General features: G+C 39.8%; 1 protein-coding gene across 4 annotated transcripts in view; it reads left to right on the top strand.

Moving 5' to 3' along the window:
• The window catches only part of RERE (arginine-glutamic acid dipeptide repeats), a 410,456-nt gene that overhangs the window by 272,001 nt on the left and 112,491 nt on the right, over nucleotides 1-25,964 (top strand). For all 4 annotated transcript variants that reach the window (XM_057695312.1, XM_057695296.1, XM_057695303.1 and 1 more), the window contains 3 exons: nucleotides 2,058-2,106; nucleotides 8,432-8,556; nucleotides 9,649-9,748. In XM_057695312.1, coding sequence (XP_057551295.1) covers nucleotides 2,058-2,106; nucleotides 8,432-8,556; nucleotides 9,649-9,748 — 274 coding nt within the window. The remainder of the gene's footprint in view (nucleotides 1-2,057; nucleotides 2,107-8,431; nucleotides 8,557-9,648; nucleotides 9,749-25,964) is intronic.

The raw sequence follows: 25,964 nt of genomic DNA, 5'->3' as shown, positions 1-25,964 counted from the left end.
GGTTGAGCTGTGGGCACCGTTGCTGGATGGGCTGTGGCTGAAGCTCTCTGACGTGATGCATTTTGGCCAGACCTCCTTGCAGGCAGGCAAGCATTTGGAAAGTGTTTAGAAATAAAGGCGGGAGCTTCTGGCAGCTAGTTTTTGCTCATAGCTGGTTACGAAACAGCAAAGGACGAGTTGGAAGGTGGGTAATACTGACTGCTTGTTTTATTTAAAAGAAGTACTCAGACTAAAATAGCCTCCTGGCCTGTGTGACTCCTCTACATACCTCTGAAAACAGCTTCTCGTAATCCCTACATAAACCTAGGAGACCATCAGCTCTCCATTCCCCTCCTCAAGAGACGAAGGTGGCTTGTGAGTTAAAGGCAGCCCCTCCTGGGAGCTTTTCTCCCACCAAGGTCCCTCTCTTCCAGTTTCCTGCCTTGGCGGGGTTCTACTCCCACTTGGGAAGCTCCTCTTGCCTGCTGTCCTGCTTCTCATCTCCTTCAGGGTTCTCTCTGGAACTTAACCTCCTCTGGAAGCCCGCCTCCTTTTGATCACGGCCCGTAGCGTTTTTACTCTGTTTCTCCTGAAATGCATTGGGCTTATGAATGGAGCGATTGGACCTGTTCTGGTGTCTGGGGCATGGCTGCTACCTCCCCAGGTAGATGGATTATAAGCTTTTTAAGGATTAGACCAGTTTCTTTCTGTTAGTTTTCTCTCTTCGTCATACCTGCTGCCCACATTGCCAAAATAAGACCCTTCACAAGAAGAACTGTCAGGTTAAAAGAAGAAAATGCTAGACCTGAGGAAATAATAGTTTTCCAAAATCCATTTTAGCAGCTTCAGAGCTAATTGTGGGGGGTATCAGATCCGAGGGAGGAAAACGGGAGACGGTGCTTCCTCTTTGGTCTTTGCTGCTTTGCTTTGCTCCTCAGCTCAGTCCAGGTTGACAGATAACTGTCGAGCAGCTCTCACTGTGGAAGAGCCTTCTCTTCCGCACTAGTGAAAATGCATGGGTGACTGTACAGCACAGTGAGGACTTGTCACTGGACACGGAAAGGGTTTCTGAAGAGAGTCAACAGCTGGTCGTGACGGGTGGTCGAGGGTAACGGAGCTCTGGGAGGCCAGGGGCTGCGTTTCTTTGGTCCACCACCGTGTTCCCACTGCGAGCCCTGTGGAAGGCCTGGATGCAGAGACCTTCAGTGAATGTTTCCTGAAGGAGTGAAAAGGGGAAGATACCCCACATGTGTGAGGTGGCATGGGGGGGAGGTCAAGAGAGGTTTCAGTGAAACAGTGGTTTTTAGAAGGATGCTGGATGGTTTGGATTTGGAGCAGGGGAGAGTGAGCACTGCATGTGCAGTAAGCACGTCAGGGAAGTGAGACAGGTCTTTCACCTCCTAGATCTGCTGGGCCCATCCCCCCACACCCTTTGCATCTCTGCTCAATTTCACTGTATTAATAAGGCCTTTTCTGACTATCCTGTATACAGAACTGTAAAAGTTCATCATTTATCACCCCTTTGATTCCTTGATCCTTTTCATCATCTGACCTATTATTTGTTTCTTTGTTTTTCAGCCAAATTAGAATGAAAGTTCCAATAAGGCAGAAATATTTGTGGATTGTTTTTTTTTCCCCCTTCTCATTGCTTTATCCTCAACTCCTAGGGCTGTTCCTGGCTTGCAGTTGGTACTTAGTACATATTTGTTGAATGAATGAATGAGTGGCTCAGTGTGTGTGCTAGGAATCATAAGCTATCTTGTTTATATTTTAATAAAATTTATAGTAGGGCACCCTGAAATGTTTTGAAAAGAAGAAATGTGTATTGGGAATGTACCGTAGGAATGTTCGTCTCTCTGGGGGATGAAAGAACGATGGTATAGATACTCAAGACAGGAAGCTACAGTAAAGGGGTTTGTAGAAGAAAAAAGTTTTAGAGATGTGTGTGGGGGTTGGGGGAGTGTGCATGTAAAGGCAACATTAGAAATAGTGGGGAAGCCAGTTCTCCCTCTTGAAAACATGTGAATGTTTATGTCAGAACTATATTGTGCTAATCCGATCTGCTCTTTTCATGACAGGAGGCTGAACAGCACCCAGGGAGAAATTCGTGTCGGTCCGAGCCATCAGGTAACGCAAATTTTAGTAGCTTCTTTAATAGCTTTTTATTTTTTATTATTTAACTGGCCCTTTATTCTGTTGAGCAGCGACTTAGAACTGTTGTTATACTGTTTGGAATTTTATATAAATGCAGAGATTTATTTTTTTTTAAGATCACATACATTTAAAAAATTGTGGTAAAATATATATAAAATTAACCATTTGGACCATTTTTAAGTGAATAGTTAGGTGCCCTTAGGTACCTTCATATTGTTGTGCAACCATCCACCTGCAGAACCTTTTCATCTTCCCAGTGTGAAACTTGGTACCCATTAAACCGTAACTCCTCATTCTCGCCTCCCCTCATTCCCTGGCAACCTCCCTTCTACTTTCTGTGTCCATGAATTTGACAGCTCTAGATACCTTATATCAGTGGAACCACCCAGGATTTGTCCTTTTGTGTCTGGCTTATTTTCTTAACATAATGTCTTCCCGGTGCTCCTGTGTCATAGCACATGTCAGAATTTAATTCCCTTTCAAGGCTGAATGATGCATTGTATGTATGTCTGTCCATCTGTTGATGAACATTTGGTCACTGCATACTTTCATTTTAACTTTTAAAAAACCCCATTTCCTTCAGAAAAGTCAAAATGGTTAAGATGTTTGTCTTTCGGATGCTTGTTGTGCATGACCTGTGCCCTTCCATGTTTTATTCAGTTTACTAAGACTCTGCTGTTATATTTGTCATCTTTTTTTTTTGATCTCTTTATCAGTTAGGATGCTTTAACAGGTAGGGCCAGAAAACTCTGGCTGAACATGGCTGTTTGTTGTGTCACGTATCATCACACCCTGGTCAGACAGGACTGGGGCTCTGCTCTGCTTCTCTCCGGCTCTCTGGGTTTGGTGCTCAGCTGCCCCTGTGGGCTGCCTTCTTCCTTAGGCCAAGAGCTGAATTTCACTGATTCTAAGATGCACTTCTTCCCTTCACATTTCATTATATCTGATGTCGGGCTTCATTGTACATCCTATGGTGTGATTATAATTTAATTGGCAGCATTTCTTCTTTTTAAGGGCACATAAAATAATAGCGGCTATTGCAGTGAATGAAAATATAGCAAATGTTGAGAGGAGGAAAGTGATCATCCTTCTTTTCCCCTTAGAAGAAGGAAAGTTTTCCCAGAAGGTCTCCCTTAGTCCCCAAGTCTCATTGCCATGGATGGGGTCATGTGTCCATATCTAGACTTGAGGAAATGAGTTTATTAGCATGCCTGGCTTGGACTGTCATTTGAGTTGAAATGGATGTTGGAATCGAGCCACTGTAGCCATCGCATACTAGAGACGTGAGAGCAGGCGACTCCTTATAAGGGTATAGAGGTTTTTTTGTCTAGATGGTGAGCATTTCTTATGTATCTTTCATTTTTTTTAAGTAACTTTTTATGGTTTGTTTATTTATTTTTGGCTGCATTGGGTCTTCGTTGCTGCATGCGGGCTTTCTCTAGTTGCGGCGTGCAGGGACTACTCTTTGTTGCAGTGCGCAGGCTTCTCATTGCTGTGGCTTCTCTTGTTGCAGAGCACGGGCTCTAGGTGTGTGGGCTTCAGTAGTTGTGGCATGTGGGCTCAATAGTTGTGGCTCGCAGGCTCTAGTGTGCAGGCTCAGTAGTTGTGGTTCATGGGGCTTAGCTGCTCTGTGACATGTGGGATCTTCCCAGACGGGCTCGAACCCATGTCCCCTGCATTGGCAGGTAGATTCTTAACCACTGTGCCACCAGGGAAGTCCCCTTTCATATTTTTAAGAACCCATTTTAACTGTGTAATGAAAAAGAAATTAAAAAGTGAAGGGATATTAAAACCAAAAGACAGAAACCATCAGGGGCATCTGATTTCTAGGAGATACCTCTTATCCCAGGACTAGGGTTACAGCTGAGACAGGCAGAAGGAAGCTGCCCGAGGACTCCCCATAACACCTGCCTGTTCAGATGCACCCCTTTCTTGGTGTGGCCTGTTAGCAGAGTCTGGCCACTACATCTCGACTGTATTTTCTGTGCCTGCAGGCCTAGGAATTACATTTCAGTGGTGGATCCCAGGTCTTCCCTGGTGCTACCTGGTTACACTTTCCTCTCTCTGCTCTTTCTTGCTACTGTGTTTTCCCACCCATGTTTTCTTCCTCTCTGTGTTTGTAGTGTCTTGAGATCTTTGTACTGGAGTTTCATTTTACAGATTTTCCCCCCTACCATAACAGATAGCAGTTCTTAAGTAAAAGATGCCTGACTTCTTAGAAGGGAACAGATTTACTATGCTTTGATTTTTGTATACTTTCATTTAAATTCAGATATTTAATTTATATCATATTTTACATGTATTTGTTATGCTCTATTTTCAAAAAGAAGTGTTTTGGAGCACCAAATATAATGGGACTTTTTGTGAATTGGCAGCATTTGCCTTCTTAAAAATTTTTTATTAGATAAAAATAGTAAGATATGTAAAAGTAGGGAAAGAACAAGTCAGTGAAAATCCCCTTATCCTCATTGCTCAGCTTTCACACATATCAAGTTATGGTCCAACTTGTTTCATTTACTCTCCGTCACACCTCTCCCACCATTATTTTGAAATTAAACACAAATATATCATTTTACTTGTGAATATTCTAAAGATAGGAGCTCTTTCAAAAAACACAGTCACAATAGACCACACCTAATGAAAATTAGCAATTTATTAATATTCAAGTGTCAACTGTATCCAGATTTCCCTAATTGTCTGTCTGTCTGTCTGTCTGTCTGTCTGTCTCCCTCTCCCCACCCCGTCAGATTAAATCTAGAGACTTCATCACATTCTAGTTTGGTACCCTGCCCCTGGCAAGAATACTTATGGGTGGTGCTATGTATATAGTCTCAGGCACATGTGTGTCTCTGAATGATGATTTGCAGCCATTTCTTATTACTTGTTACTTAGATTCACTGTCTGATTGGACTTGTTACTTAGATCTTCCCTTTAAAATGCTGATACTCTAATCCTGTCATTTCTTCTTGTATCAGCTGATCAGCTTTCCCCTTGTGAACTTCTGATTCCCTGAAATGCGTGGGAAAGGAAAGGATGAATGCTTGACTCTTTCCCTCTTTTCACCAGCCAGTTCCGCAGCATCTCCCAGTAGTCATCAGTGTCCCCGAAGTTACTTACTTGCCAACCAGTTGCTGTTACTCTTAGCGGTTACTAAATTATGCTGTCTTGTGTGTCCTTTTAAGTCAACCCCCTGGTCTTTGGTAGAGTATTGTATCTAGCATGACATGATTTTAATGTCTCATCATGTACGTTCCCTGCTCTAGATCTAGAACTGAACTTCTCTAATGAGTCCTCGCTGTTTTAGGGGGAAAGTGACATTTTTTGACTGGCTTCTGGTGTGTTCATTATTACTGGGTTAGTTAATGTTTCCAGGCCTGTTCAGGAAACAGATTAGGAAATATGCTTTTTTCCCCTTTTTCTTTTTTTAAAGATAAAATATATCGTGGTTTCTTTCTGATACTTCAAATTCAAAATTTTATCTAGGCCTTGTATTTAATCCTGTAAGTGAAATTTTCTTTCATCCATATCTGTTATCTTTTCCCCATGTCTCAAAACCAGCTTTTAAATGACACCAAAATAATTATTCATTTGCTTTAATCCTGTAATATACATATAGCAGCTCAGAATAATAGTACTCACACTGCTACAAACAATATGATTATTGGAAACAACTTGCTATTAATTTTTTTTTTTTGGCCTTAGAATATATCCCACTGAGGCTATATAGGCAAATTAATATGTTTTAAAGTTACCTGAAATCATTCCTAGAGAGGAACAAAAACAAAACATAAGTGGATTTATTTGATTTCGCTTTAGAGTTTTTCAGGAATTGCTGTTCTTTAAACTTAATTTTGTTTTCATAATTATGTAAAATACTTACATGGCTCTAAAGTTAAACATGTAAATGAAATACGTTCAAAAAGTTCACTGTCTCTTCCTGTCCCCTCCACGTGTTCCCTCTGTCCCTGATGGATGATTATTTAGTGTTTTTAATTTAAGGTTTTGATTTATCGTTCTTATTTTTATTTCCCCAGCCCCCTGTTCTTAGATTAAGTGGTAGCTAATATAAACACTGTCACCACCTTTCTTTTTTTTTTAAATTTATTTATTGATTTAGCTTTTTATTGGCTATGTTGAGTCTTCATTGCTGTGCATGGGCTTTCTCTAGTTGTGGCGAACTGGAGCTGCTTACTGTCTTCATTGCTGTGCACCGGCTTCTGGTTGCGGTGGCTTCTCTTGTTGCGGAGCACAGGCACTAGGTGCGTGGGCTTCAGTAGTTGTGGCTCTGCAGTTCTAGAGCTCAGGCTCAGTAGTTGTGGCACATGGGCTGAGTTGCTCCGTGGCATGTGAGATCTTCCGGGACCATGGGTCGAACCCGTGTCCCCTGCGTTGGCAAGTGGATTCTTAACCACTGAGCCACCAGGGAAGTCCCTCACCACCTTTCTTTTACCTTCTGACAGTATATTCTGGTGTTCCCTCCAGAGCAGTATGTAGAGCTCCTTAATTTCTTCTGCCACTTCCTGGGACCCCACTGTGTGGGTGGAGTCCCACTCACCCAACGCCAGCCCCCATTGTTGGGCGTTTGCGCTGCTTCCAGTCATCTGCTGTTACAAGTAACACTGATGAATAGCATATGCATAGAGATTTTTATTTTGCCAGCTTATCTTTGGGATATTATCTGGCTGGCTTAGAGGGCACGTGTAATTCTTAGGATATTACAGAGGTCCCCTCTATAGAGATTGTACCATTTTGTGTTCGTACTGGCAACTTACATGAGTGTAAGCATGCAGCCTTGTGTATTGTCACACTTTGACGTTTATGTCAGTCTGATAGATCAGAAATGGTATCTCGTGTCATCAATTTGCATTTCTCTTGTCAGCAAAGTTGACCATTTTTTCCTGTGATGAAGAGCCATTCGCATTTCCTTTTCTGTAAACTAGTTGTATTTCTAGTCCATTTTTCTTTTGGGGGGGTTGGTCCTTCCCCACAGCAGTAGTATTTTTTAATTACTTTAACAAGCGTCTGTTGGGGAGCTACTGTACTTGGTGCTGGGGAGACAGCTTGGCATAGATGTCAAAGACCTTTTGATATGAATAGCTATTGTATTTTAATTTTACTCCCATACCATCACTATATATTAAGCGGAATTAGTTGTGGCCCCCAATTAAATGGTAAACAAGTCAGTACTGAATTAAAGAAGAGCATTGTTGTTTGGGGGAGGTCATCACTTGATAACACATTGAGAGGCATCAGAGATAGCCTATGAAGCAGAGATTGGCCTGCTAACGTTGTGTTTTGCTGCACAGTTGTTTTAAAACTTGAATAACCAACATTTAAAACCATGAGCTTTCACATTAAAGTCAAGATTTCTGGACTTTGGAAAACTGCAGGACGTACAAGCAGTGGTTCTCGTTTCTCCGTGGCGGCATCCCCAGATGGGGCGGCTCCCTTTTCATTTCACCCTGATTCCCTTCGCTCCTTGGTACCTAATGCCCGCATGCCCAGTACGGGAGCCGCTGTCACATGTGGCTTTGAGTACTTGAAATGTGGCTAGTCTGAATTGGGATTGACTTAGAATCTTGGCTGTGGAGCACTGCTGTTCAAATCTTACAAGAAGTTTTTTAATTGAGGTGCACAGTGACCTTTTCACATCTTATGTGTACTGTTCTGTCTGCTGTGACAATACGTATCAAGGCGCAGAACGTGTGTCATCTCAGAAAGTTCCCTCCTGCCCCTTCTTAAGCGGTCCTCTCCTCCTGAAACCACTGCTTATCTGATTTCTATCACCATCATTTAGTTCAGCTGTGTTTTTAATGTTACCATTATGACTCATTGATATTGACTCTCTGGAAAGTGGCGTTCGTTTAGTAGGTAGTTCACTTCGTTTTTTAGCACGTATCCTTAGGTGAGGTTCCACCATTTGTATCTTCCTCTTTGTAAAGATATTATTATATTGGAAATGTGTGTGGTTCTCCCTTCTTTTTCAAGGAGCTCTTATCTCCTGAAACATTCTTTGTTTTGTCATTTCTTTTAATCACACACGACCGTTTCTTTTCCCCTCTGTGGACCATGGTGGCAGTGGCTTCCTTTGCCACTGTTTGCTGCTCCTTAGGGATCAAGTGGTCCACTGTGAACGCTTCTGTGGTGAAATGACCCTGAAGTGTGGGATAGGCCCGCTTCAGTGACTCGTGATTTTTCTGTGATTTCAGTAAGCTGCTGCCTCTGTCCCCAAGGCCTGCCGCCACAGGCAGCTCTTTAAATGTGCTTTGACTGTGACTTCTTCCTCCCTGTCTTACAGGCCAAACTTCCCGATTTGCAACCATTCCCTTCTCCCGATGGTGACACTGTGACCCAACATGAGGAACTGGTCTGGATGCCTGGAGTTAATGACTGTGACCTCCTCATGTACTTGAGGGCAGCAAGGTAAAGGGAGCCCACACCATTCTGCTTCCTGAATTGATTAGTGGGTGGTGAACTTTCTCCTTTCCCCTGAAGTTTTATTTATATATTGGGCAGTCTATGACTTTACGTTTTGTTGTGCTCTCTGTAATCAGAGCCCTGATCCTTCTTACCAGAGAAACATAGCTTACCATGGTAAAGTCACTTTTTCCTCCTTGCTGTTTGCCCCACGTCATATTTTAGAACTCTTCAGAAGGAAGACATCTTAAGCCATGCATGCAATTGTCAACACCTCTTAATACAGTTGCGTAATTGGCTCATTCAGCTCAAAAACCCTGTATTAGGTTGCTTCACTCTGTGGCTGTTCGTCGGTACGTGACCTAAGCTTTGCACTTTGGGGGCTTACCTGTATGAGTACTTGTTAACCTGAAAATGCCAAAACTGCAAAATGAGAAGTTGAAGTCTGTCCCAGATGCATCACAGTGCAGGCAGAGCCTTCCTTTGTCTGCAGGGGTTTCTGGGACTCACCCACTGCAGTCTCAACAACGTGCAACAGAAACGCTAAAACGAGGTAGTGATGGAATTTTAGCTCTGGCTGTTCTGTGGTCCGCAGTGCAGCTTGGAGGCTACAGTAGGGATGGAGGCTTCCATGGGGGGTGTCTGCTAAGAGCTCTTTCACCTCTTTTCCACTTTCAGTTTGCCTAGAGTTAGTTGATGTATAGTATGAAAGGAAGTAAAGTTTCAGAGGATTTAATGTTACATATTTTCTGGAGACTTTTCTGGCAAGGGATTATAAGACAGCCGATCGTTGTGGCAGGTAGTTTTAGATTACTCATGACCTCAAAACTAAAATCTGAGTGCTGTTGAAGCATGGGAAGAAATAACAAATGGAGCGGAAGAAAAAGAACATTTCTTTTTCTCAGTGAATGAAGGGTGAACTGCAGAGGAACCTAAAATTCTTTTTATTTTTTTAAAAACAAAACAGGAGCAGAGGCAAGACTGAGAACTCTGGCTTAATCATGCATGTAGTAGTGGAATTTGGTCTGTGCTGAAGATGTGCTCTGAAAACTGAGGGTTGAAATTTCTGTACTGCTGTTTTCCTTCCCGTCTCCCCAGGAGCATGGCGGCCTTTGCAGGGATGTGTGATGGAGGCTCCACAGAAGACGGCTGCGTTGCGGCCTCGCGGGATGACACCACCCTCAATGCACTGAATACAGTGAGTCCTTTGAAGTTGCCCTGGGTGGGAAGAAAGTTCTTGTTTGTCCTGTGCTGGTGTAGGGAATATGTGATGGTCATGGAACGTGAAGGCGCCTGACACCTGAGGAGTAAGTACTGTGGCGTGCTGCTGGGACTGAGAGATTTGAGTTGTGGTCCTAGGGGTAGGGCTCTGTGACCTTGGCTAGGGACACGGCTCCTCCAGATTCCCCTCCTGGTCTGCGTCTCTGCTCCAGGACTGCGGCGAGCCTCTGCTGAGAGCCTTATGGTACTGGTAATCTACCAGGATCTCACCAAGCCGAGGACTAGGCATAGTGATCTTACTGCATCCTCCCAACCCCCCTCGGAAGGAAGCTTCATGTTACCACCATGTGGACACAAGGAAATAGGTTGAGAGCGGTTAAATCACAATCCAAGGTCATACACTCAGGATTTGAATCCAGAGGTCATGCTTTTCCTCTTAATGCATTCAAAAGTGCACGGAGGGGATAGAGAACAAGCTTGACTTCTTTGAGCAAATTTGGTTTTTATCGATTTGGGCTTTGGAACCATGTAAATATTGCACATGGTTATAGAACAAAATTAAATTATAAAAATAACAATCCTTAAAAAAATCTGAAGTAAACTGTAACACCCGAGTGTGACGGTGCTGTGTGGGTTGCATGGCATCCCCTGTGAGCATTCATGGGCTTCAATCCTGTGACTCCATAGCGGCTCAGAATCACAAAACTTGAACCGCTACCAAGAGCGGCATTCCAGGAGCCAGTTCACTCTTTCGGACGCTCCTTTTTGACCTTAGAATATACTCTATAGGGCTGTACAGGAAAGTGAACGTATCTTAAAGTTCCTTGAAATAATCTTCTACTAATGTGAAATTGTCAGATCCGAAGTAATAATAATGAATTTTTATGAATTTCTGACCCATTCATAGAGAGTCTGCGGGGTTCTCTGTGCTTACATCGGATACTGAGCGTGTGGCTGAGCCACGCTTCTGATGAGGAAGTGTAATTTCAACGGCCTTTTTGTTTTTTTATTCTTGAGAGGTCACTATAGTTGGAAGGGACTTTCAAAACCATCTGTTCCAGTCTCTAAATAGATGAGAGTCCAAGGCACAGAAAGACCAGATGACTTGTTTGAATGCCAACAATCCAAGAAGTTGATAACAGATCGCAATTTAGGGATCTTTCTGCTGTATGGCTTGCTTTCAGGGGAACGGGTAGATACCTGAATGACATGGTTGGTTCTTATTCCTGGTCTAGTTGTGTTACTTGAGTATTACATACGTTATAATACACGGCTCTTACACGCTGGAGGTTGAATCATCTTGCTGGGAATAGGCCATGTTCTAAATAAGTGAATGATTTTTCCTATTCCCATTGACTTTCTCACCTATTTGATACTTAGAATTTTTTTTGTCATAAGGAATCCTTATTCTGAACATATAGTGATGGAGCCAGAAGAGGCCTTTGAGATTATCTTACACATGAGGAAACTCAGACGCAGAGGTTGATGATACTTGCAGACAATGTTTACGGCAGATACAGGTGTGAATGTCTGAATTCACAATACCCTAAAAAAATGTGTGTGTGTTGAGTAACTCTTTGTTATGAGCTTGTTTTCTGTTGAGTTTTTCTATAAAAGCTTTATGAAAAAATTCTCCTCTTACGACTGTGCTAATTAGTTGAGTTTTGAATAACAAAGATGTTGCTATATTTAATGTCTGTTTTTGGAACTTTCCTGAATTTATCTAATTTATTCTCTTTCTTATTCCAACCCCTCTAAGGATTCTGTAGAACATACTTCTATACAGAAGTAATTTGGCCTATTTTTGCCTGTGGTCCTTTGTAGCAAGTTCCTTCTGAATTTTCTTAAGCATTGCCAGACAGTTTTGGTTTTATGAGTTTTTGTTTCTGAGAAGCTGCCTTCTCATCATTTGAAATTCTACCTGCCTAGGCAAGCCCAAGATGGCTCTGGTGTCAGGTTATGCAGTACAAGTGCATTTAGCCATCAAAAGACTGAGTCGGTGTGCTCATTTTGTGATGAATGGAAACGTTTAGTGGCTGTTTTAATTTTTATATTTCATTGTTGAACTGGCTCACAGAGAGTTTTAGTTGTAGGCACTTTCTTTAATGAGAGGTGGAGCGATTGGAAAAATCTTGAGAGAAGTTAGTGTTTATTTTGACTTCCTTGGAGTAAGGGGGTTTTGAGCTATGTTAAGTAATAAAAAGGTAAATGCATTGCCACGTGAGAAATATTGGTTTATTGTTTTTCAGAGTGTAGCCTAGAGTCAAAACAAGGTTAGGCATTTATCAACTTAGAATAAACCTGTGTCTATTTCCTATTTCCCAGTACAACGTAGAAATTTAAAGTATATGGAATCTTCAGTACAGCTTAAACATTAGAGTATATTTAATATCCCAGTAGGACTATTTGAATTTAAATGCATTTAAATAGTTTAATGTTTAAAACTGCAATCACTAGTAGAACATTTTTGAACTGTCCTTTGTGACAATTATATGTATCTATTTTTAAATATAGGCTCTTCCAGATTACTTGTTTTGACTTTTTTTCTTCATTATTCACAAATAAGAGTTAGTATGTATTAAAAAAAACTTACTGGAGTTTAATTTATGTATAATAAACTGATCTGGTTTAAACTCTACAATTTGGTGAGTTTTTTTAGATGTGTATACCACTACTATAGTGTTCAAGATAGAAATCATTTCCAGGGACTTCCCTGGTGGCTCAGTGGTTAAGAATCTGCCTGCCAGTGCAGGGGACATGGGTTTGATCCCTGGTCCTGGAAGATCCCACATGCCACAGAGCAGCTAAGCCCATGCACCACAACTACTGAGCCTTAGCTCTAGAACTGGAGAGCCACAACTACTGAAACCCATGTGCCTAGAGCCTGTGCTCCACAACAAGAGAAGCCACCGCACCACAATGAAGAATATCCCCCGCTAGCTGCGACTAGAGAAAGCCTGTGTGCAGCAGTGAAGACCCAACACAGCCGATAAATAAATAAATAAAGTAAGTAAAAAGTTCTGTTTAAAAAAAAAGGAAAGAAAGAAATCATTTCCAACCTCTCCAAAAGTGGCCTCATGCCCTTTTATAATCTTTTGCTGCTTCCAGCCTCAGATAACCACTGATATGTTTTCTCTCATTGGAGATCAGTTGCGTTGTCTGGAATGTAGCATGAATGGAATAGTACTGTATGTAATCCTTGGGGTCTGGGTTCTTGCCGCATGATAATTTTGCAGTAGATTTGTGTTGCTGCATTGTCAGTGATGCATCCCTTTTTATTGCTGAGCAGTACTCCAGTGATGGACATCCACGTTGTTTAGCTGTTCACCGGGAGATGGACACTTGGTCTCTCCCAAGCTTTTGACCATTATGGCCTTGTTATGAGCATGTTACACAAGTCTTCTTGTAGAACATACATCTTTCATTCCTCTTGAGTAAATAAACACCCAGCAGTGACGTTGCAGGAATGTTTATGTGCAGGTAGCTTTTCAGGAAACTGTCAAACAGATTTCCACAGCAGCTGTACCATTTTATGTTCCCATCAGTAACGTGTTAGAATTTCAGTTCTTCCGAGTCCTCCACAAGACTTGATGTCTTCAGTCTTTTAAATTGTAGCCATTCTAATGGATGTGGAGTGATATGTGGTTGAGGTTTTCATTTACATTTCCTGACTGTTGGGGATGTGGAGCATATGTCATGTCTTAAAGCCCTTTTGTGTGTCTTCTTTCATGAAGTATCTTTTGCCCAATTTAAAAAATTGAGTTATTTGGCCTTTAGTATGATTTAGTTGTAGGAAATCTTTTTAATTTTTTTTTATTGCATATGCAAGTGCTTTGATACATGTATTATAAGTATTTTCTCCCATGCTGTGACTTTTTTTTTTTTATAATGGTGTGTTTCAAAGAGTAAAATACTTAATTTTGCCGAAGTCTGATGTATCATTTTCCTTTTATGAACATTTCTTTGATCATCCCATAGTTACAGAGATTGTTTCTATGCTTTCTTCGTGAAGTTTTGGTTCTTATATTTAGTTCTGTTGTTCATTTCAAATTAATTTTGCATGTGATGGTGAGTTAGAGGTGAAAGTTCATTCTTTTCCACACAGATGCCAGTTGTTGGAGCCATATTTGTTGAAAACAGTCTTTTCTCATTTAATTCCCTTGATGAACAACCACTGCTTGTACATATTTGGGTTGTGGGGGTTTTTTTTGTTTGTTTTTTGTTTTTTCTTTTTCCTTTTTAGATTGTGTTCTCTTTCACTGATCTAATATCCGTCTTTTTACTAGTACTTCAGTATTTTGAATACTGTGGCTTTATAGGAACTCAGGTATGTCTTCCTATTTTGCACTTGTTTTCAAGGTTGCTTTGGCTCTTTTAGGTCATTTGTATTTCCATATAAATTTTAGAATCAGCTTTCCAGTTTCTATTTTTAAAAAGACTTTGTTGGAATTTTGATTGAGATTGCATTGAATCTGTGGATCAATTTAGGAAAAATTGACATCTTAATTTGAATCTTCTAATCCATGAACACAATATAGTATCTCCATTTTAAAAAAAGTTTTCTTTAATATTTTTGAGTAAGATTTTGTAGTTTTCATTGTACAAGTTTTGTACATAATTTTTTTTAATTAATTTGTTTGCTATGTTGGATCTTTGTTGCTGCAGATGGGCTTTCTCTAGTCGTGGCGAGTAGGGGCTACTCTTCATTGTGGTGCTATGGCTTCTCATTGTGGTGTCTTCCCTTGTTGTGGAGCACAGGCTCTAGGCGTGCAGGCTTCAGTAGTTGCGGCACATGGGCTCAGTAGTTGTGGCTCGTGGGCTCTAGAACGTAGGCTCAGTAGTTGTGGTGCACGGGCTTAGTTGCCCCATGGCATGTGGTATCTTCCTGGGGTAAGGATGGAACCCGTGTCCCCTGCATTGGCAGGCAGATTCTTAACCACTGTGCCACCTAGTAAGTCCTGTACCTATTTTATAAAATATCTGTCAAGTAATTGTTGTTTGAGGATTCTGTTGTTAATAAAATTGTATTTTTAAAATTCCATTGTCTAAATGTTCACTGATAGGATAGAAATACAATGAGTTTTTGTTTTATACAAAGAATACAAGGTCAGCACTAGTAGCTTTCTGGTTGGTTCCTCAGGATTTTCCATGTGCACAGTCATGTCATCCACAAATAAAGACAGCTTTACCTCTTTTTTTCTTTTCTGTTTTTTTTTTTTACACCTCTTGCTGATTTATGTGTTTTATTTCTTTTTTTGTGCTTTATAGCACTTGCTTTAATCTCTGGTGCAGTACTGAACAGAAATGATGAGAATGGATGTATTTTCTTTCTTTCTCATCTTAAGGAAAAACTATTCAGTCATTCACTGTTAAGTACAATATAGATTTGCTGTTGTTGTTTAATCAAGCTGAGAATGTTCCCTTGTACAGCTAAGTTTGTTGAGGTTTTTACCATGAATGGGTATTGAATTTTGTCAGATGCTTTTTTTTTCTTTTGTAGCTAAGAAGATGATCATATGGTTGTTATACTTTTTTTGTTACTGTAGTGAATTACATTGATTAATTTCAAATGTTAAACCATGCCTAGATTAAATCCTGCTTGGGCATTATGTACTATTGGATTAAATTTGCTGTAGTTTGTTAAAAACTTTTGCATTTGTGTTCACGAGGGATAGTGAGGTGTAGTCTTTCTTTGTAATATCTATGGTTTTGATATCAGAGTAACACTGATTTTAAAAATTAGTTGAGAAATATTTCCTCCTACTCTTTTTTTCTCTTGAAGAGTTCGTAAAGGATTGATCTTTTTTCTTTATTAAATGTTTGATAGAATTGACAGTGAAGGCATCTGGGACTAAGTTTTTTTAATGGAAAGTTAAAAAGTGTTACTAAAATCACCTCACCACACGACAGGCTGATAAATCGAGAGATGAGGTGTTGTACCAATACTGAGTTTATTCGGGAAGCAGGCAGACCGAGAAGATGGTGGACTAGTGTCCCAAAGAACCACCTCACCTGAGTTAAAATTCAGGCTTCTTTTATACTAAAAGTGAGGGGTGGGGGCTGGTTGTTGCAAACTTCTTGGTGCCAGATCCTTTGTTCTTGCAGCTGTCCACATAGATCAGGTTGCAGTGTTCTTATAAGCCTCCAACAAGACAATTGTCATTTTCTGTTCTGCAATTTTTACCTCTATGTGAGTGAATAAGTGTTATACCTTTAAAGGTCAGAGCCTTGAGAGTGGACTCTACAGATTTCAGCTATAGGCAATATTCTGTAGCAGAGGTACAGAGCCAGCGTGACTAAGCACAGGCAGCTGAGCCCACGTGTTAGGGTGAAAGGAACATATCTGATACGGAGTCAGGCTTGTTCTCTGTTACAGAGGTACAAACAGACATAGGCCTATTCAGACTTTATATTTTATCATGTGTTGCTAGTAATCAGTTGATCTCTAAATGTTTTGTTCATTTCATCTGGGTTATCAAATTTATGGGTAAAAATTTCTATTTCAATTATTTAAATTATTTCTGTAGTATCTTTTTTTTTAAGAACTTTTATTTAGATACAATTGACATACAATAAACTGCATATATTTAAGGTGTACAATTTGATATTTTTTTTCTTATTAGTGATGTATAGATGGCAATCCCGATCTCCCAATTCATTCCCCACACAACCCCCGCTTTCCCCACTTAGTGTTCATTTGTTTGTTCTTGTAGTAACTTTTTCGTGTCTATAAGGATCTATAATTTTGACCTTTCATCCACTTTTAATATGGCTAATTTTTTTCCTCTTAATCCTGCTAAGTAGAGATTTATCAATATTATTGATCTTTTCAAATAGATAGCATTTGGTTTCCTTGATTTTTTCTTTGTCTGTCTGTTTTCTGTTTCACTGATCTCCCAATGTTATTTTTACTATTTCTTTTCTACTTACTTTGGGTTAATTTGATTACTGTTTTCCCTAGCTTCCTAAAGTGAGATCTTAGATGACTTTTTTTTCTTTTTAAAAAAGAGTTTTATTAAGATACAATTAACATACAATAAAGTGCATATATTTAAAGAATACAATTTGATTTTTTTCTTATTAGTCATCTGTTTTATATGTATAAAGTATATATGGGAATCCCAGTCTCCCTGTTCATCCCCCCCACCCCCTTTTCCAACTTGGTGTCCATATGTCTGTTCTTTACACCTCTGTCTCTGTTTCTGCCTTGCAAACTGGTTGATTTGTACCATTTTTCTATATTTCGCATATATGTCTTCATTTACAACATTTGTTTTTCTCTTTCTGACTCACTTTACTGTGTATGACAGTCTCTAGGTCCATCCATGTCTCTACAAATGTCCCAGTTTCATTGCTTTTTACAGCTGAGTAATATTCCATTGTATATATGTACCACATCTTTTTTATCCATTCGTCTGTTGATGGACATTTAGATTGCTTCCATGTCCTGGCTCTTGTAAATAGTGCTGCAGTGAACATTGGGGTGCATGTGTCTTTTTGAATGATGGTGTTCTCTGGGTATATGCCCAGTAGTGGGATTGCTGGGTCATATGATAACTCTATTTTTAGCTTTTTAAGGAACCTCCATACTGTTCTCCATAGTGGCTGTATCAATTTACATTCCCACCAGCTGTGCAAGAGGTTCTCTTTTCTCCACACCCTTTCCAGCATTTACTGTTTGTAGATTTTCCGATGATGCCCTTTCTGACTGGTGTGAGGTGGTACCTCGTTGTAGTTTTGATTTGCATTTCTCTAATAATTAGTGATGTTGAGCAGCTTTTCATGTGCCTCTTGGCCATCCATATGTCTTCTTTGGAGAAATGCCTATTTAGGTCTTCTGCCCATTTTTTTTTTTTAACTTTTTATTTTTTAATTTTTTACAATAAACTGCATATATTTAGAGTGTACAATTTGGTATCCCAATCTCTCAATTCATTCCCCCACCCCCAACCTTCCCCACTTTCCCCACTTGGTCTCCATATGTTTATTCTCTACATCTGTGTATCTCTTTCTGCCTTGCAAACCAGTTGATTTGTACCATTTTTCTATAGTCCACATGTGTGTGTTAATATACAATATTTGTTTTTCTCTTTCTGGCTCACTTCACTGTGTATGACAGTCTCTAGGTCCATCCATGCCTCTACAAATGTCCCAGTTTCATTGCTTTTTACAGCTGAGTAATATTCCATTCTATGTATGTACCACATCTTTATCCATTCATCTGTTGATGGAGATTTGGGTTGCTTCCGTGTCCTGGCTCTTGTAAATAGTGCTGCAGTGAACATTGGAGTGCATGTGTCCTTTTGAATTATGGTGTTCTCTGGGTATATGCCCAGGAGTGGGATTTCTGGGTCATAGGGTGACTCTATTTTTAGTTTTGCAAGGAACCTCCCCATACTGTTCTGCATAATGGCCGTATCAGTTTACATTCCCACCAGCAATGCAAGAGCGTTCCCTTTTCTGCACACCCTCTCCAGCATTTACTGTTTGTAGATTTTCTGATGATGCCCATTCTAGCAGGTGTGAGGTGATACGTCATTGTAGTTTTGATTTGCATTTCTCTAATAATTAGTGATGTTGAGCAGCTTTTCATGTGCCTCTTGACCATCCGTATGTCTTCTTTGGAGAAATGCCTATTTAGGTCTTCTGCCCATTTTTTGATTGGGTTGTTTGTCTTTTTGATATTGAGCTGGATAAACTGTTTATATATTTTGAAGCTTAATCCTTTGTCTGTTGATTCGTTTGCAAATATTTTCCCGCATTCTAAGGGTTGTCTTTTCATCTTGCTTATAGTTTCCTTTGCTGTGCAGAAGCTTTGAAGTTTCATTAGGTCCCACTTATTTATTTTTGTTTTTATTTCCATTATTCTAGGGGGTGGATCAAAAAAGATCTTGCTGTTATTTACGTCGAAGAGTGTTCTTCCTATGTTTTCCACCAGGAGTTTTCTAGTGTCTGGCCTTACATTGAGGTCTTAATCCATTTTGAGTTTATTTTTGTGTATGGTGTTAGGAAGTGTTCTAATTTCATTCTTTTACACGTAGCTGTGCAGTTTTCCCAGCAGCACTTATTGAAGAAGCTGCCGGTTCTCCACTGTATATCCTTGCCTCCTTTGTCATAGATTAGTTGACCGTAGTTTATCTCTGGGCTTTGTATGCTGTTCCATTGATCTATATTTCTGTTTTTGTGCTAGTACCATATTGTGTTGATTACTGTAGCTTTGTGGTATGGTCTGAAGTCAGGAAGTCTGATTATTCCAGCTCCATTTTTTTCTCTCAAGATTGCTTTGGCTGTTCAGGGTTTCTTGTGTCTCCATACAAATTTTAGGATTTTTTGTTCTCGTTCTGTAAAATATGCTGTTGGTAATTTGATGTGGATTGCATTGGATCCGTAAATTGCTTTGGGTAGTATAGTCATTTTCACAGTGTTGATTCTTCCAATCCGAGAACGTAGTATATCTCTCCATCTGTTTGTGTCGTCTTTGATTTCTTTCATCAGTGTCTTATAGTTTTCTGAGTACAGGTCTTTTACCTCCTTAGGTAGGTTTATTCCTAGGTATTTTATTCTTTTTATTGCAATGGTGAATGGGATTGTTTCTTTAATTTCTCTTTCTGATCTTTCATTGTTAGTGTATAGGAATGGAAGTGATTTCTGTGTGTTAATTTTATATTGTGCAACTTTACGAAATTCATTGATTAGCTCTAGTAGTTTTCTGGTGACATCTTTAGGATTTTCTATGTGTTGTGTCATGTCATCTGCAAACAGTGACAGTTTTACTTCTTCTTTTCAAATTTGGATTCCTTTTAATTCTTTTTCTTCTCTGATTGCTGTGGCAAGGACTTCCAAGACTACGTTGAATAGTAGTGGTGAGAGTGGACATCCTTGTCTTGTTCTTAGAGGGAATGCTTTCAGTTTTTCAGCATTGAGAGTGATGTTTGCTGTGGGTTTGTCGTACACAGCCTTTATTATGTTGAGGTAGGTTCCCTCTGTGCCCACTTTCTGGAGAGTTTTTATTGTCAATGGATGTTGAATTTTGTCAAAAGCTTTTTCTGCAGGTATTGAGATTATCATATGGTTTTTTTCTGCAGTTTGTTAATATGGTATATCACATTGATTGATTTGTGTGTATTGAAGAGTTGTTGCATCGCTGGGATAAACCCCACTTGATCATGGTGTATGATTCTTTTAATGTGTTTCTGGATTCTGTTTGCTAGTATTTTGTTGAGGTATTTTGCACCTATATTCATCAGTGATATTGGTCTGTAATTTTCTGTATTTGTAGTATGTTTGTCTGGTTTTGGTATCAAGGTGATGGTGGCCTCATAGAATGAGTTTGGGAGTGTTCTTGCAATTTTTTTGGAAGAGTTTGAGGAGGATGGGTGTTAGCTCCTCTCTAAATGTTTGATAGAATTCACCTGTGAAGCCACCTAGTCATGGACTTTTGTTTGTTGGAAGATTTTTAATCACAGTTTCAATCTCATTACTTGTGATTGGTCTATTCATATTTTCTATTTCTTCCTGGCTCAATCTTGGAAGGCTATACCTTTCTAAGAATTTGCCCATTTCTTCCAGGTTGTCCATTTTATTGGCATACAGCTGCTTTCAGTAGTTTCTTATGATGCTTTGTATTTCTACGGTATCCATTGTAACTTCTCCTATTTCATTTCTAATATTATTCATTTGCATCCTCTCCTTTTTCTTAATGAGTCTTGCTAAAGGTTTATCAATTTTGTTTATCTTCTTAAAGAACCAGCTTTTAGTTTTATCGATCTTTGCTATTATTTTCTTTGTTTCTATTTCATTTATTTCTGCTCTGATCTTTATGATTTTTTTCCTTCTACTAACTTTGGGTTTTCTTTGTTCTTCTTTCTCTCATTTCTTTAGATGTAAGGTTAGATTGTTTATTTGGGATTTTTCTTGTTTCTTGAGGTAGGATTGTATTGCTATAAACTTCCCTCTTAGAACTGCTTTTGTTGCATCCCATAGGTTTGGGATTGTTGTGTTTTCATTGTCATTTGTCTAGGTATTTTTTGATTTCCTTTTTGATTTCTTCAATGATCTTGTTATTTAGTAGTGTATTGTTTAGCCTCCATGTGTTTGTGTTTTTTATGTATTTTTTCCTGTAATTTCTTTCTAATCTCATAGCGTTGTGGTTGGAAAAAATGCTTGATACAATTCCAGTTTTCTTAAATTTGCCAAGGCTTGATTTGTGACCCAAGGTATGATCTATCCTGGAGAATGTTCCTTGTGCACTTGCGAAGAAGGTGTAATCTGCTGTTTTTGGGTGGAATCTCCTATAAATACCAATTAAATCTATCTGATCTGTTGTGTCATTTAAAGCTTGTATTTGCTTATTAATTTTATATGTGGATGATCTGACCAGTGGTGTAAGTGGGGTGTTAAAGTCCCCCAGTATTATTGTGTTCTGTTGATTTCCTCTCTTATAATTGTTAGCATTTGCCTTATGTATTGAGTTACTCCTTTATTGGGTGCATATATATTTCTAATTGTTATATCTTCTTCTTAGATTGATCCCTTGATCATTATGTAGTGTCCTTTCTTGTCTCTTACAACATTCTTTATTTTAAAGTCTATTTTGTATGATATGAGTATTGCTACTCCAAGTTTCTTTTGATTTCCATTTGCATGGAATATCTTTTTCCATCCCCTCACTTTCAGTGTGTATGTGTGCCTAGGTCTGAAGTGGGTCTCTCGTAGACAGCATGTATAAGGGTCTTGGTTTTGTATCCGTTCAGCCAATCTGTGTCTATTGGTTGGAACATTCAGTCCATTTACATTCAAGGTAATTATCGATACGTGTGTTCCTATTACCATTTTCTTAATTGTTTTGGGTTTGTTTTTGTAGGTCCTTTTCTTCTCTTGTGTTTCTCACTTACAGAATTTCCTTTAGCGTTCGTTGTAGGGCTGGTTTGCTGGTACTGAATTCTCTTAGCTTTTGCTTGTTTGTAAAGCTTTTGATTTCTCCATCAAATCTGAATGAGATCCTTGCTGGGTAGAGTATTCTTGGTTGTAGGTTCTTCCTTTTTATCACTTTAAATATATTGTGCCACTCCCTTCTGGCTTGCAGAATTTCTGCTGGGAAATCAGCTGTTAACCATATGGGAATTCCCTTGTATGTTATTTGTCATTTTTCCCTTGTGGCTTTAAATCATTTGTCTTTGTCTTTAATTTTTGTCATTTTGACTACTATGTCTTGGCATGTTTCTCCTTGGGTTTATCCTGCCTGGGACTCTCTCTGCTTCCTGGACTTGGGTGGCTATTTCCTTCCGCATGTTAAGGAAATTTATGACTCTAATCTCTTCCAGTATTTTATCAGGTCCTTTTTCTCTCTCTTCTCCTGCTGGGACCCCTATGATTTGAATGCTGGTGCATTTAATGTTGTCCCAGAGGTCTTTTATGCTGTCGTCATTTCTTTTCATTCTTTTTTCTTTATTCTGTGCCATGGCAGTGATTTCCACCCTTCTATCTTCCAGGTCACTTTTCTGTTCTTCTGCCTCAGTTAATCTGCTATTGATTCCTTCTAGTGTATTTTTCACTTCAGTTATTGTATTGCTTATCTCTGTTTTTTCTTTAATTCTTCTGCATCTTTGTTAAACATTTCTTGCATCTTTTTGGTCTTTGCATCCATTCTTTTTCCAAGGTCCTGGATCATCTTCATTGTCATTATTCTGAGTTCTTTTTCTGGAAGGTTCCCTATATCTACTTCATTTAGTTTTTCTGGGGTTTTATCTTGTTCCTTCACCTGGTACAAAGTCCTCTGCCTTTTCATTTTGTTTGTCCTTCTGTGATTGTGGTTTTTGTTCCACAGGCTGCAGGGTTATGGTTCTTGCTACTGCTGTCTGCCCTCTTGTGGATGAGGCTGTCTCAGAGGCTTGCGCTCACTTCCTGATGGGAGGGACTGGTGGTGGGCAGAGCTCAGTGAAACTTTAATCCCCTTGTCTGCTGAGGGGTGCGGCTGAGTTCCCCCCTCTTTTGGTTATTTGGCCTGAGGCAACCTAGAACTGGAGCCTATAGGCTCTTTGGCAGGGCTAATGGCAGAGGGTTAATGGTGGACTCTGGGAGGGCTCATGCCAATACATACTTCCTAGAACCTCTGCTGCCACTGTCCCTGTCCCTGCAGTGAGCCACATCCGACCCCCGCCGCTGCCGTGCGCCCCGCCCTTCTCTGCAGGAGACCTTCCAACACTAGCAGGTATGTTTGCTTCAGTCTCCTATGGGGTTACTGCTCTTTCCCCCTGGGTCCTGGTGCACGCACTACTTTGTGTTTGCCCTTTAAGAGTGAAGTGTCGGTTCCCCCAGTCCTGTGGAAGTCCTGTAATCAAATCATACTGGCCTTCAAAGTCTGATTCTCTGGGAATTCCTCCTCCTGTTGCTGGACCCCCAGGTTGGGAAGCCTGATGTGGGGTTCAGAACCTTCACTCAAGTTGGTGGACTAATGGGGTATGACTGTTCTCCAGTTTGTGAGTCCCTCACACAGGGGTTATGGGATTTGATTTTATCATGATTGTGCCCCTCCTACTGTCTCACTGTGGCTTCTCTTTTGTCTTTGGATTTGGGGTATCTTTTTTGGTGAGTTCCAGTGTCTTCCTGCCAATGATTGTTCAGCGGTTTGTTGTGACTCTGGTGTGACTCAGGAGGGAGTGAGTGCGCATCCTTGTCCTTCTGTTCCACTGTCATGAACCAGTCTCTGTTAGATAACTGACTTTATCACAAATTCTAATTTGTTGTTCTTCCATTACCATTATGTTTAAAAATTTTGTTTTTAATTTTATGTGCAATTTCTTTTGTTCATGGATTGTTTATAATTAAATTGTTTAATTACCAGGAACTTGGGGTTTTCTCCCTCTCCGCCCTCCTTTTGGAATGTTATTGATTTCTAATTTAGTTCTGCTGTGGTCAAAGTGTAGCCAGTAAGATTTCAGTCTTTTGAAATTGGAGACATGTTTCTTGCCTCAGCATGTGATTTACCTTGGTGGATGTTCCATGTGCACTTGTAATGAACTTACAAGGTGGTTGGTATTATCATTCAGATCTTCTCTGTCCTACTAATTCTGTCCTCTACTTGTGTTGTCAGTTGCTGAGAGAGATACATTACAGTCTTTAACAGTGGTTGTGAATTTGCTTACTTCTCCTTTTGGTTCTGTTGGTTTTTGCTTCATATGTGTGGAAATTGTATCATTAGGTGCATGAACATTTGTAACATTTATCTTTTGCCATGTATTGACGCTTTTACCTTTTTGGTGTGACCCTTTTTGTGTCTAGTAATACTCTTTGTTTTGAACTAGTTTTGTCCGAAATTAATACAGCTACTTTAGCTTTCTTATGCCTGTTGTCTGTATGCGGTATATGTTCTTCTAGCTTCTTACTTTTCAGTCGTGCTTTTTTCTTTTATTTAAAGTACCTCTCTTGTGTACTTTAGCTTTTCAGTTTTTTCTTGTTTGTTTGTTTTTCAAGTCTGGCAAGCTCTACCTTTTGTTTGGAGTGTTTAGTCCATTTTAACTTAGTGCAGGTGATTCTTAGGTTGTATAAAATTTGAGCCACATACTTTTTTTTTTTTAAGCTCTTTGTTGGAGTATGATTGCTTTACACTATTTTGCCAGTTTTTGCTGTACAACAAAGTGAATCAGGTGTATTTATACATATATCCCCATATCCCCTCCCTCCCGAGACTTCCTCCAACCCTCCCTATCCCAGCCCTCTAGGTTATCACCCATCATGGAGTTGATCTCCCTGTGTTATGCAGCAGCTTCCCACTAGCTGTCTGTGTTACATTTTGTAGTGTATATATATCAGTGCTCCTCTCTCACTTCATCCCAGCTCCCCATTCACCCCCCACCCCATGTCCTCAAGTCCATTCTCTACATGTGCATCTTTATTTTTGCCTGGTCACTGGGTTCATCAGTACCATTTTTTTAGTTTCCATATATGTGAGTTAGCCTACGGTATTTGTTTTTTTCTTTCTGGCTTACTTTGCTCTGTATGACAGACTCTAGGTCCATCCACCTCACTACGAAAAACTCAATTTCATTCTTTTTTATGGCTGAGTAATATTCCATTGTGTATATGTGCCACATCTTTATCCATTCATCTGTTGATGGGCATTTAGGTTGCTTCCATGTCCTGGCTATTGTAAATAGTGCTGCAGTGAACATTGTGGTACGTTTCTTTTTGGATTATGGTTTTCTCAGGGTATATGCCCAGGACTGGGATTGCTGGGTCATATGGTAGTTCTACTTTTAGTTTTTTAAGGAACCTCCATACTGTTTTCCATAGTGGCTGTATCAATTTACATTCCCATCAACGGTGCAGGAGGATTCCCTTTTCTATGCACCCTCTCCAGCATTTATTGTTCCTAGGTTTTTTGATGATGGCCATTCTGACTAGTGTGAGGTGATACCTCATTGTGGCTTTGACTTCCATTTCTCTAATAATTAGTGATGTTGAGCATCTTTTCATGTGTTTGTTAGCTATCTGCATGTCTTCTTTGGAGAAATGTCTATTTCGGTCTTCTACCCATTTTTGGGTTGGGTTATTTGCTTTTTTGATATTGAGCTGCATGAAGTGCTTGTATACTTTGGAGATTAATCCTTTGTCAGTTGCTTCTTTGGCAAATATTCTCTCCCATTCTGAGGGTTGTCTTCTTGTCTTCTTTATTGTTTCTTTTGTTGTGCAAAAGCTTTTAGGTTTCATTAAGTCCCATTTGTTTATTTTTGATTTTATTTCCATTGTTCCAGGAGATGGGTCAAAAAGGATCTTGCCGTGATTTATGTCATTGAATGTTCTTCCTATGTCTTCCTCTGAGAGTTTTTTTCTTTTTTTTTCTTTTACGGGTTTAGTTGCTCCGTGGCATGTGGAATCTTCCCAGAGCAGGGCTCGAACCCGTGTCCCCTGCATTGGCAGGCGGATTCTCAACTACTGCACCACCTAGGAAGTCCCCTCTAAGAGTTTTATAGTGTCTGGCCTCACATTTAGATTTTTAATCCATTTTGAGTTTATTTTTGTGTATGGTGTTAGAAAGTGTTCTAATTTCATTCTTTTACATGTTGCTGTCCACTTTTCCCAACACCACTTATTGAAGAGGCCATCTTTTCTCCATTGTATATTCTTGCCTCCTTTGTCAAAGATAAGGTGCCCATATATGCGTGGGTTTATCTCTGGTGAGCCACATACATTTT

Source organism: Hippopotamus amphibius, chromosome 1, assembly GCF_030028045.1.
Source record: "Hippopotamus amphibius kiboko isolate mHipAmp2 chromosome 1, mHipAmp2.hap2, whole genome shotgun sequence".
Taxonomy (NCBI): Eukaryota; Metazoa; Chordata; class Mammalia; order Artiodactyla; family Hippopotamidae; genus Hippopotamus; species Hippopotamus amphibius.
This window is presented reverse-complemented; position numbering and strand designations above follow the sequence as displayed.